Source organism: Bos indicus x Bos taurus, chromosome 7, assembly GCF_003369695.1.
Source record: "Bos indicus x Bos taurus breed Angus x Brahman F1 hybrid chromosome 7, Bos_hybrid_MaternalHap_v2.0, whole genome shotgun sequence".
NCBI lineage: Eukaryota > Metazoa > Chordata > Mammalia > Artiodactyla > Bovidae > Bos > Bos indicus x Bos taurus.
In genome coordinates, this window is record NC_040082.1 from 109,143,031 (window position 1) to 109,155,674 (window position 12,644).

The following is a 12,644-nucleotide window of genomic DNA, read 5'->3' on the forward strand; positions in this document are numbered from 1 at the left end:
CTGATTGCTTCTTTCTTGCAGGTTAAATGTCCATGTTCCTGTAACCATACGTCAGCGTGCCAGTTCTCCACTGAAAGCTAAGTATATGAAACTCCAGGTAAAGTTTGATGAGCACGCGGGGCTCGTCCCCCAGGGCTAATCCCATCAATGATCAGGACGTGGGGATTCTCTACATACTACAACTGTACTGCTTTTCTTGGCATTTGTTCCATTGTTGATTTATTCTAACCTTGTGGCTAATGAAAGCCCCGAAATCTTTTCTAAAGTGAACAAAGTGAACTCCCAATCAGTGTTACTGTTTGTGAAATAAACTGTTTTGTTAGGTTTGATCCCATCAGGATCAGTATGAAATTGGTGGAAGCCAATTCTCATGATCTTTACGAAAATGACATATTTTCCTGGGATCATTTGGCACATGCAATCCAAAAAACAATTTGTTACTTACTCATTAGCATTCAAGCTAGCTGTGGCTCTGATGATCATGTAGCAGAGTGTGAGGGCACTGAGGAGGCCAAAACTGGCAATAATAAACCATTCTTCTGTTGACAAAGGAAAGGGAGGAAATCACTCTGGGGAGAAGACTTAAGTCAAATCGATGTCAACATTTCCCTCAAATGCAACGAAGCAGACGTCAACGAAGGTGTAAGCCAAGACTGGCACAAGGAAATGAAGCAGGAGGAGGTTTGCCAGAGAGATACTAAGTGCAGAAGGTTAGTGGAAGTAGTGGTGAAAGCTGCAAGGGAGAAAGGAAAGCATGGCCCAAACATTTCTTCCAGTTAAGGTCCTGAGGTCTGTGAGAGGTGTGGCCACCAAAATGTGTGCAGAAAAAAGATGTATATAAAATGGCACACGGACACATTTTTAAAATTGTTAATTTAAATGACAGTAAAGTGGACCAGCCATACTTATAACCTCTTTTTCTTCATCTGTCACTTCTGCATGCTTGTGTCATTCATTCCTAAAGAAAGGCTTAGAAAGATGGAGCAGTGGTCCCCAAAGGTCTTGTGGGTACTCCAAGCAGTTCGCAGGCTGGCCTCCATGGCATTCTCATCTATATTCTTTTTGTCTATGAGTGGGTTTACTTAAGAGTCTTTTTTTAAAAAGGACATCTTATTGGTGTCTCCTGCAAAGAAGAAGACTACCCTTCACGACTCCACCACTAAGAAACAGCACTGGCTGTTAAGGCTTTATTAAGCAGAAGTAGAAAGGGAAGCTTATTCACAAGAGACTTGGCCCATCAAAGAGATGAAAACCTCTGGTACACAGAACTCTAAAGGTTTTTTATCTAGTCCCTTTCTAGATCTAGGAAATCAGTTAATATTTTCTCTTGACTTTTCAAACTCTGTATCATCAGGGTAATATTTCAAAAACAGTATTTACTGAGAACCATAAAAACAACCTGAGAATCAATCTGACTTCCTAAAAAGTTTTAACTATATTTCCTAAAGTATACACAAACTAGGACTATTTAACAAAGTTTTACACAGTAAAATTCCCTATACACTTGCAATAATGCAGAGAGAAGAAATTTATACTTGGAATGCCAAACGTTTACATGTGAAAGCTATGTGTAACATGGGTGTTTCTAATCTGCTTCCCATGGATCTTACAGCTATGCAACACTGTGTGTGCCCACTAATTCTTCTAGAAAAAGGCTATTATACTTTCATCGAATTTTAAAGCTGGTGATCTTCAAAAGGTTAAGAAGAACTGTTCTTCAGGATTCCAGAATGCTGAGTTGTTCTACAAGCATTTCTCTGCCCATCTTGGTTTACATTATTAAAATGCACAGCAAGCTCTTTCTTTTTAGATAACAGTGCAGCCACTGCTTCTTGGAATACAAATTCTTCATCAACAGAGTGAATTTATAAGGTTTTTCTTTAAGTCAAAATAACAAACATTCAAGAACCCATGCAAAAATCCACCATTTTTAACCCCATATATTTTAAATTAGAAAAAATAAATGTTGGTCATCAATTTCAAGAAGCTTAATATAGCATTCTTTATTTTTTTCTTCTTAAGACTTTTTTATGCATGATAAGCCCACTAACTTCAATTACATCTATGTTTCCAATTTTGAATATAGCATCCAGACATGCATGGCATTTCAGTTATAAAAATTAGTAACCAAAAAGAAGTAAACACCGTCACAATAACACCCGATGGGCCCAGAGGCACATTAGCACCGACCCGCTGCAGGCAGGGTCTTGTCAGCTCTGTCCTCCCCAGTGTGTGTTTAGCACGGTGCCTTGCGGACAGTGGCTGCTGGCTGAGCGCACTGTAGTTACTACGGCACTACAGAGCTTTGAGCTTAAAGGAGAAGCAGCTTCGGTCTAATTTAACCACATGAATTTCATTTTAACATGTACAAATTTGCTAAAGGTGATTAATTTGACACATGAAGTAATATTTTTATCATCAAAATGTAAGATTTTGAGAGGATATTTCTATATAAAATATAATGCAATAATTACTTAATGTAGTAGTAGGTGCTCAATAAATGTTGATCAATGAAAGACCTACCAATAATTCATTAATAAACAGGCAACCTTTGTCTCCTTTATTACTATTACATCATTTTAAAAAAATCTAGCCCATAAAACCTAAATGTCAAAGCAGGAAAACATGAAATGCTGTTAAAACAAACCACTGGGAAATGGTAAGAAATTAGCCAAAATGTATCAAAGAATAGTTTTACTGATTCTATAACTTAACGAACTCTCCTTGAGTTTAAACAAATGAAGAATAAAACCTGCAAAATCATTTTCTAACAATTTCTGGTTGGCTAAAAACATGTATAAATCAATTGAATAGACCACCCAAGTCTTATAACTTAAGGGGAAAGTCTTTTTGTAATAGTTTTATCCATTTTACTGACTCCCAGAAGTTGAGAGGAGTCCCATTAGGGTTAGGGCTTGAAGCTATAGGCAAGCACAGCATACACTGAAAAAGGCAGCACCAGAGTGGTGATGAGGAAGATGGGGTGAAAGGTTGTTAGAAGAGAATAACACAAAGAATGGATTGAAAACAGCTGGCTTGTTACCGGGTGAATGTCCACTCACACGCCTGCCAGCCCACTCATACTTTGGAAAGGCCATCAAAGCATTCAGAGCATGTTTTTTTTTCTTGTCAACATTTCAACAATCATGACATTCATAACTAGCCCAGAACATTCTTTAAAAGTAGATTATCTTATGGCTTTTCTCACACCTCTTGTACAATTAAAGAAAGATGCCAAATTTCATAAAAGTATAAAATACAGTGAGCAGCAACTGGCTATCTCAACTGTTCTTAAAGTTGTGAGTTTTAGGTTCAAATTCTGGATGAGTGTTTTACTAAGTTTCCTGCAGCACAGGAACTAGAGACCATTGGGGCTCACAGTTACACAGCACACCTGTGACACTGCGGACGTCCCACCTCACATCCCTGCGTGCAACACCACCACTTCAAAACAGGCTGATAACGCAGCTATTAAGACAGACCTCTGATCAACTGCTCATCAAATGGCAACTATAATCATTACTCAAATAAAAATACACAAGTTTCTTACTAGAAAGGAAGTTTCATGATTACAAATATCTGTTTTAACAAAAGCACCCATGACTTTCTCAGTTATAGACTTAAGTCACTGGCCCCGGTGGCCGATCGCCTCAACTCTTCACCACATGTCAAATATCAGCAGCAAGCCAGTCCCACGCCCTGGGCACAGGGCCCACTTACTTGTTACTGCGATGTTGATCTCTCCTGTTCGAGGAGTGAGCTCGCCATCCTGAGGAAGAGGCGAGATCCCCGAAGTGCGAAGTGGCTCAAGGCCAAGGGAGTTGTCGCTGGCGAGCTCACCTAGGGCCGATCTTCGGTTAACCGCTTGGGTTCTGGTGAGCCTTTCCATATCAAATGCTACATTATCAGTACACGGTAAATTTGGCTGCAAAATATTTCCAGGTTAAAAGTGCTTGTAAGATTAACAGATCCTTTTATCAAATTCTAAATGCTTGACATCCTGTTGAAAAGATTTTATCAGTTTTTTCCATGTGAGTTCCTCTCATTTCTCCCCGCCCCATTTACACTGTCCATTCTTGTTCAAGAGTTTTTATTTAAAAGAAACAGATGATTTCTTCCCCAAAATGATACAAAGGAAAGCCAAAATCCACTGTAGAACTGAGAAAATTGGATACTTCATCTTTATAAAGGACAACTTTTTGTGAACATGGCTCACAGGCAAAGAGATTCATTACCATTATTATAAAGTTGACAATCAGTGCAGTGTATCACTTTGGTGCATGTGTTAACACAGATAACATAAAATATCCCTTTCACCCTATTAACTGTTCTGTAACACCTCATCTTTTGCTAGTCAGGTTTTAAATATATTTCACCTTTAAAACATAAAGCATACAACCAAGAGTAGATCAACAGTGAAAAGTCTTCTGACTCTAAAAAAACCTGTTTCAAAATTTAAGCATCTAATGCTAAGGGAGAGGAACAGAGTGCTGTGGGGCTAAAGGCTACTATCATCCACTAAATAGTGGATATGGAAGGCCAGGGATGCTGCCAGACAGTCTCAAGGACAGCCCTCACCAGAAGGGATTATCTAGGCCAGTGTCAAATTAAGAGGTAAAGAAACTACAAATCACTGACATGACCTTTGAAGATGGGAGGATAAATGGGGCACTACTACCTAACTGGATTGCTTCTAAAATGTCATCTGATAGCATATTTTAAATAGGATTAATCAGATCTGCAAAGCTAAAATGAGGAATTCATCTGTTGGGTCAACATAAACTTTCTCCTCTATATGGAGATTATTCAATCACTCTTGAAAGAATTCCAGGGTCCTCAGGTAGTCAATGCTGGCTCACCTGGCTATGGCTGAAGTGCTCTATGTGGCTGGCACCCAACCAAAGCCCCTACCCAGCTGTCAGAGATCTGCTCAGGGCTGGCACTGCCTACCCTCACTGACTGCAATTACCAACATCTGGGAGAGCAAAGCCCAGAGAAGGGAATGGCATCCCACTCCAGTACTCTTGCCTGGAAAATCCCATGGGCAGAGGAGCCTGGTGGGCTGCAGTCCATGGGGTCGCTAAGAGTTGGACACGACTGAGCGACTTCACTTTTTTTCACTTTCATGCACTGGAGAAGGAAATGGCAACCCACTCCAGTGTTCTTGCCTGGAGAATCCCGGGGAGGGGGGAGCCTGGTGGGCTGCTGTCTATGGGGTTGCACAGAGTTGGACACGACTGAAGTGACTTAGCAGCAGCAAGAGAGCAAAGCCAAATTCAAGAGGAAGAAACATAAGTAATGACACGGTTTTATACCATGTTGAATGCAGAAAAAATTACTACTGGACTACAGTTAAAAATCCACATTCTACTCCTTAAAAAAAAAAAAAGATATTGGAATATAGAAAAATCACATCCTTCTTTCTACCTTAGTTCTTCATCACACACCTACCACCCAACAGAAGCATGCTTTAAAGTAGACTGGCACAGTTCTTCAGCTGCCCTTCCATGAGTTCTCCGATGGGGGCTGGACTGTGATGTGGGAAAAATGTAGTAATGGACCAACAAGACTATCTGGCAGAGAAAGCCTATGTTATGTTATGCTTAGAGGTAAAACGACACAGACGTATTAACAAAATAGGAAACATACCACAATGCCCAGGGCCTTCAAAATATTAAGTTTGCACATAGGACAGGTACAATGTTCACTAAGCCAGGGATCCACGCAGGATTTGTGGAAAACATGCCTATAAAAAAACAGAGAATTATATCACAAATTTTATCCTGAAAAACTCTTAGGCCAAAATGTAAAGAAATGAAATTTTTAGTTAGTCTGTTTGGTCCCAAGAGACAAATAGTGAGGATGTACTAAAACAGAGCTGGCAGAAAATCTCCTAAATCCAATCTTATATGTTAACAGCACTGTATAATGAGAACTGATAAGTAGTATTTGGCTGTTTGGTTTTATTCCATCAAATCCCAAATAAAGATTTGAGGAAAAGTAGGAAATTTACTAAGAATGAAGATAACTATATTTTATAGATCAGTTGTTTCCAATATCTAAAGCAGAAAAATAGAATTTCAAAAAATACTAACCAGGAGTTAAATATTAACCAGGAGTTTAAACTCTATATAATTAGTTTCATGGACTTCTGTTCAAACGTTGTTTAAAACATTATTTAAAGAGTTCTTGTAAAACAGATAGACAGGGAGCCCAGCCTGGCACTCTGTGAGTACCTAGATGGGTGGCAGGGGGGAGGGGAGGGATGCTCAAGAGGGAAGTGGTATATGTCTGATTATGGCTGATTTATGTTGTTGTATAGCAGAAACCAACACAACATTGTAAAGCAATTTTCCTCCAATTAAAAAAAATAAACCAAAGGTAAAAACAAAAAAATAAGTAAATGAAATGAAAAAAACAAGACTTCTAAGCAACCCAAGTTAAACGCTTATAAAGTTACAGGGTAGTTGGGACTATTTTTAGGGATGAGCTGTGCTTAGGGATCAGATAACATTTAACCAGCAGTTTTTAGCTGAAATGTTGAAGGGAGAGAGGATGGGCGATTTTTATTCCAGAGAGTGGACAGTCACATCCTTGTGACTGGAAATAAGTCATGGAGGGTTTTGCATTCTTGAAGAAGGTCCCTGTGCCCTATGGAAAGGGGAAAAGACAGTGAGGGAGCTGTTGGAATAATTTCTCAAGCTCCTGTGCCTCCCTGTGGTAGCTCTGAGAGCCTGAAATGAGGCCACAAGGAAGCCCCCGAGTCCTGGCCCATGGGGCAGGGGCAGAGACAGGGGCCAGGACAGGCACCATTATCTAATCACAGTCTCGGGACAAGATAAAAGAAATTTTGAGAAAGATACCAAATTGAACCATCATATGCTTTTTAAATGTTGTTTATTTGTACTTTATATATTAGCTTATAAGTAGTTATGTATACCTTTTCAAAATGTATATACCTGTTTTAAAACGTAGCTTCGATTTAAAAAAGTAAGAGATTTAGAAAATTCACTATTTTAATTGGGATTTGGAAGAAACATTCATGCTTACAGTTTCAACCCAAATAACCGATCATCACTCGGTAGCCTTGTGCCCACTTTTTGGGGGAAGAATCAAGATGTGTGTGCGTGCTTAGCCGTGTCCAACTCTGCCCAGATCTCCTGCATGACAGGCGGATTCTCTACCCACTTCGTCACCTGAGAAGCCCAAGAATTAAGACATTGGCAACTAAATGGTAGTAAAGGACCTGCCCGCCAGTGCAGGAGACATGAGATGCGAATTCCATCCCTGGGTTGCGAATCTCCCCTGGAGGAGGGCTTGGCAACCCACTCCAGTATTCTTGCCTGAAGAATCCCATGGACAGAAGAGCCTGGTGGGCTACAGTCCATAGGGTCACAGTCAGTCAGACACGACTGAAGTGACTTAGTACACACAGTCTGAAACTTAGATAACGCAATGAATCAGAACCTCATCAACCCTGAAGGTTTTCACTTAAAGGGTCAAAGTCATCGAACCATAGGCAAGACCTAAACTCATTTAGTATACATAACACATTGTCACATCTGTTTACTGTTCCTTACATCTGGAGTGTACTCTGAAAGGGAGATAAAGGCTTGCCCCAGAATTCCGCTGAGGGTATTCTCAGAGGTGGGGATTATTCCCCAGCAGCTGTGACGGTGTTGGCTGTGGCCTAAGAAAGATAAGAACAAGGCCTCCAGTCCTTTTTTCAGATACAGACCCCTTTAGGTCTGACATAAATGACAGCTCCTCCTCACTGCAAGGGTGCATCTGCCTTTATTTGGCAATGTTTCTGGGAGGTCTATGGACCAGTGAGGGTTTGGTCAGCGTTGGCAGAGATGGGGGGCTGGGGAGGTGCTCTCAGCCAGTTCGATGCAGTGTGGACAGGGGACCTGGGCCAGCTGGCAGGTGACAGAAGGCTGTGTGACCTCTGGTGCAGCTGCTGTGGTGTTGGGGAGCTGACCTGAACCATCTGTCTGTGGAAATCCTGGTTTAAGTCAGCACTGCTGGCTTTTACCTTCCCTTCTTACCAGCGTTTCTGCTTTCCTCTTTTCTTATTATCTAGCTTTTCTTTTCTATTACCGGTTATTTGGAATGAACAAAATGGTTTAATCCCGTAATTTTTAAAGCTGTGTAAGTTGAGTGTTCTCTGTCCCTTTAACCTTAGTTATAAATGGATTTCTCTTATGTCAGGGTCCTTAAGTGTTCCCTTGTAGGTTTGCCGATCTAAAACAAAGTGTCTGGTTCCCTGTGGAGCACTGTAATGAAGGAAAACAAAGACCAACTGTTCTCTAGGGACAAGCTGGGAAAGAAAGCCTCTCTTCCTTAGCTAACTCAAAATCAGAAAGCTTTTTTGTTTTTTCTCCATGAAAACCCCTTTCCTTTAGGCTATCTGCCCAGCCTATGGCTTTGCCACCCTCAGTCGCCACCCCAGCCAGCAAGCTGCCCCTTCCTCCCTCCCTCCCAAACGTCTTCCTCCAGTCACGCTCTTTCCAGGATTACAACAGTCTAGCTCCTGCACCTGGCCCAGGAAACATCAGTCTAATTCCCACAGCACAGCTCTCTCTCTTCACCTGCTGGCCCTTCTGACACAAGCCGTCACTCTCCCTCAGGCCACTGACAGCACTGTCGTGAAGAGCTGCCCTGTATTCGCCAATCTCTTCTTCGTCACCTGTTTTCTTTACCTCTTGCTTCTGTCTCCTCAGGTCTACTGTTTTACCAAACTCCACACGGCCTTCCCTTCCTCCTGGGCAAAGTTCTGCTCCTACCACAGCCTGAGCCGTAACAAACAGCCCTTTCTGACTACCAGCTGTCTCATCTGAACACTGTGGGGGAGAAGCACAGTGGGGAAGGCTGCCTGCCATCTACCTCGTGAGGCTGTTTGGAGCAGTAAGTGAAAAACTTAGGAAAGGCACCAAGGATATGCCAATAAAAGGTATTATTAAACAAACAACCAGGCAGAGTAATGCCAGTATTTCACACAACTCCTGCTACACGGTCAGAACACTTCAGCGTGCCTCAGGTCTCTGCACGCCCGCGCCAGAGTGACCTCTTACAGGCTTGCAGATGTATGAAAGGCATCCACAGACACCTCAGAGGGGCACGTGGGGCCAGTCAGACCTGGAAAGAACTCCTTCCCACTGTTCTAAAAAGACCCGAATAATAAAAACGCACACAAACACAGAAAAGGGCCCCACACACTTAGGGCTGAGCGGTGCACACGGACGGAAAGCGGGTGATGCGTTGGGGAACAATGAAACATGTAAAGGACAAGTGTATCAGAGCTTCAGAAAAGTCCTTTATTCCTATTAGAAATACTTTGGGATACAGAAGTACTTTGGGATATATGGAAGTATAGAACAGAAAAGGGAACAAAACCAGTAACATTAAAACACAATGCCTTCCCGCTCTCCTACTTCCCAAAGCACTGTAAGCTAGAGTGATCAGAACAATGGCTGGGGAGGGGCGTGAGGCGTCTACACTGAAGGCGAGTTGTTTTCACAGCTCTGCAGCCTCTTGGTGCCGTGCAACAACCTGGCAAATATAAAAGGATCCAGGATTACTAAAGGTCAGAGACAAGAACTCCTCTTTTCCCCGAACTAGGACTGGCAGTAGACACTGTTTAAATAGGCTTTCCCTCTGAGGAGGGGCATCACAGCAGTGCCTCTGCCAGCCGCCAGGCGACTGACCCACTTTAGCTTCCAAGGTGGCATCTTAGACATACAATGAGCTGAGCTGCAGCACTCTACTTCTGAAAAGTGTTTTTAACCACTAAAAATTTTGTGGCTGACCTTTAAATAGAAGAGCTGCAAAGCAGGGTGCCAGTCTTCCAGTTTCTAAGTTGTGTTGGCTACCATCCAGAGGACGGCCGACGGTGGTCAGCTGACACAAGGAGGAGGTCCCAGTGCGGGGCTGACTGCCATCTGTCCTCAGGGAATTAACGTGACAAAGGTAAAGAGTAAAGGCCACGCAAGAAGCCAATCCACAAGAGGTTTGCTCTCTGTAGAAAGTTTTAGTTCAGTCTTGGGATAGGTATGTTAAAAGGAAGGACAGACAGACATAAAGGCACCTGTACTTTCTTCCTGCCTTACTCAGGGGAAGAAGAGACAGTGAGTGCAGATGCTTTTCAGAATCTGGCTGTAAAGGGGAGAAGCTGTAGGTGGCACAGCTTCGGAGCTGGGTTTAAAAGCGAGTTATAAAAACTGGAGAGGAAATGCTTGAGCGTGATGAAATGCTGGTGGGCAGACACAGAAGAACAAGAACTGGAGGGAGCAAAGAGTCAAGAGCCAGGTCTCAAGGATGGGAAGGTGGTGGCACACAGAGGCCCAGGTTGAAAAAGCACATTAGAACCAAGGAGGCGGTCCTCTGTCCTGATGGGAGGCAAGGTTGCAAGGGTGGGTGTGGAGGCAGGTACGCGTGAAGGCTTAGGATCAGTAAGCCAGGAGAATTTCAACTAACAGCCTTGGTTTCTGTGAAGATAATGGTGAAGTATCTGATGAGAGTGAGGAATAAAGGGATGAGTGAAGATGTTTAAGGAGAATAGATACCCCTGGATGTGCTGCTTGAGGAGAAGGGAGAAATGACCAGGGAAAAAGAGGGGCTCTGGGCAGTGCTTCAGGCCCAGCTAGCCTTCCAGGCACCAGAGCTGTCCGACCAGAGCTAAAGGAAGACATAGGCAAGTCACACATCAGACCAGTTTTAATGACCCACAGACTACAGAGGGAAGGCAGAGTATCTGAGAGAGAGAGACCAGAGCAAGTAGCACACAAGAGTTGTTAATTCAAAGGTACTTGAAAGGGATCCATGGGAAAACAGAGGCTTGGAGAAGATGTGGAACAAAGATGAGTATTTGTGTGGAGCCATTCTCTAGATCAGGCGTCCTCAACTGCAGGCATTTGTGGTTGTCAATGGCCATGTGCAGGGGGTGTTACTGGCACCTACTAAGTGGAGCCAAAGATACTGCTAAGTAACTCGCAATGCAGGGGGAGCCCCTCAAACCTGCCCAACAAAGAAATGTCCGGTCCCAAATGTCAACAGTGCCCAGGTGGAAAGACCTTGCTCTGGGTCAAAACTGTCAACTTGGGTCATACAGAACGTTGCTTGACTGCAAAGTTGGTTTTACTGCACCGCAGGGTCATGCTGTTGTCACCATCTCAGTTAGAGGAAGTGTTTTGTGAGCAGGCGTGCAGCACAGAGAAAGCTACAACCAGCTTCAAAGTAAAAGGGGGAGTGTCATCTAGACAAGGATCTAGGAATAGAAGACAACCCTGTGAGCAGTGTCCTAATCACAGGTGCAAAAAAACACTAAGTTTGTCAAACTCTAATACTCGAAAGCAGACAACAAATACAAAGGTTGAGATCCCCTCCTTTGGTGGTAGGTCAAATTCTAAGAAATTTCTAAGATCAAGCACAGCTCTACATTTCAATAGATGGCGTGGCCTTGCAGCATCAGAGTCACCCCTGGCACTTAATAAAAACGAACAAGCCTGGGGCTCCCCTCAGTATGTATTTCTGAAAACTCCCCATTGATTCTTGACCTTTGGAAGGAAAAAAGAGAACCAGGAATGAAACTCTGGAAAAGCCAATTCTTGAAGGACAGAAAGAATATGGAACAAATTTCCCAGCACAATCTAGTTTCAGCTGAGGCTCCCCTGAGGAAAACACTGTCATCTTACTAATTACCATTAACAGCTTTGGAAGCCTTCATTCTTAGGTCCCAGACAGTCCTAGGGGCCCCTGGACTGAGACAGGAAGACAGAGAATCTGCAAAGACTTGACTTCTTCCTGGCTATTCCAGTTTCAAAAGAAACCTGTGCAGGTAAAAACAGTTTTTAAAAGCAAGTAAGAGTGGATTATACTTTATAAAGTATCCTATTACTGTTTCCCCTGATTTGTATAGCTAATCCTTGAACAAATGTGGAGGGGCAGTGGTTAGGGGTGCTGACACTCACTGAAGTTGAAAATTTACATATAACCTTACAGTCAGCCCTCTGTATTCGTGGGCTTCCCTGCTGGCTCAGATGGTAAAGAATATGTCTGCAATGCAGGAAACCCAGGTTCGATCCCTGGGTTGGGAAGATCCCCTGGACAAGGGAATGGCTACCCACTCCTGCGAAATCCCATAGAGAGAGGAGCCTGGCGGGCTACAGTTCAAGGGGTTGCAGAGTCATACACAACTGAGTGACTAGCACTTCCACTTTCTTTTTTTCTGTATTGATGGTTCTGTACATTCAACCATCAGCTGATCACCTATTACTACAGTATTTACTATTGAAATAAGTCAACTGGTGCAATTCAAACCTGTGTTGTACAGGGGTCAACTGTGTTTGTGTGTGTATTTCCTTTAGCTTCATGGTTTTAGATCTGAAAAACTATAATTAGATAATTTAATTTTCTACAGGACAGCTGACATTTAGTTTTATAGTTTCCTTAATATGTAAACTGAATGACGTGACTTCCAGAATACTGGTTTTTCCGTTTCAATATATGGAATTATTCATAAATTATGATTTAGTGAAACCCAGATCTCTCTGGATTCAAAATGTATACCTTTGTGAGTAAGTAAATTAACACCAGTAGCCTCATGGAGACAATCATCACAGATTATTTTATTCATTCACATGTTC

At 42.6% G+C, this 12,644-nt stretch overlaps 1 protein-coding gene and 1 long non-coding RNA gene across 5 annotated transcripts in view; both read right to left on the reverse strand.

Moving 5' to 3' along the window:
* Positions 1-12,644, reverse strand: part of RNF130 (ring finger protein 130) — a 185,122-nt gene that overhangs the window by 51,140 nt on the left and 121,338 nt on the right. For 2 of the 4 annotated variants that reach the window (XM_027548470.1, XM_027548473.1), the window contains 3 exons: positions 5,650-5,746; positions 3,721-3,925; positions 446-539 (listed from right to left, as the gene is read on the reverse strand). In XM_027548470.1, coding sequence (XP_027404271.1) covers positions 446-539; positions 3,721-3,925; positions 5,650-5,746 — 396 coding nt within the window. The remainder of the gene's footprint in view (positions 1-445; positions 540-3,720; positions 3,926-5,649; positions 5,747-12,644) is intronic. The other 2 variants (XM_027548471.1, XM_027548472.1) reach the window with 1 other exon arrangement.
* On the reverse strand, positions 9,297-12,115 carry LOC113896231. Its single transcript, XR_003512019.1, has 2 exons — positions 11,701-12,115; positions 9,297-9,552 (listed from the first exon to the last, which is right to left on the reverse strand). It is a non-coding gene; the product is annotated as an uncharacterized LOC113896231 (long non-coding RNA).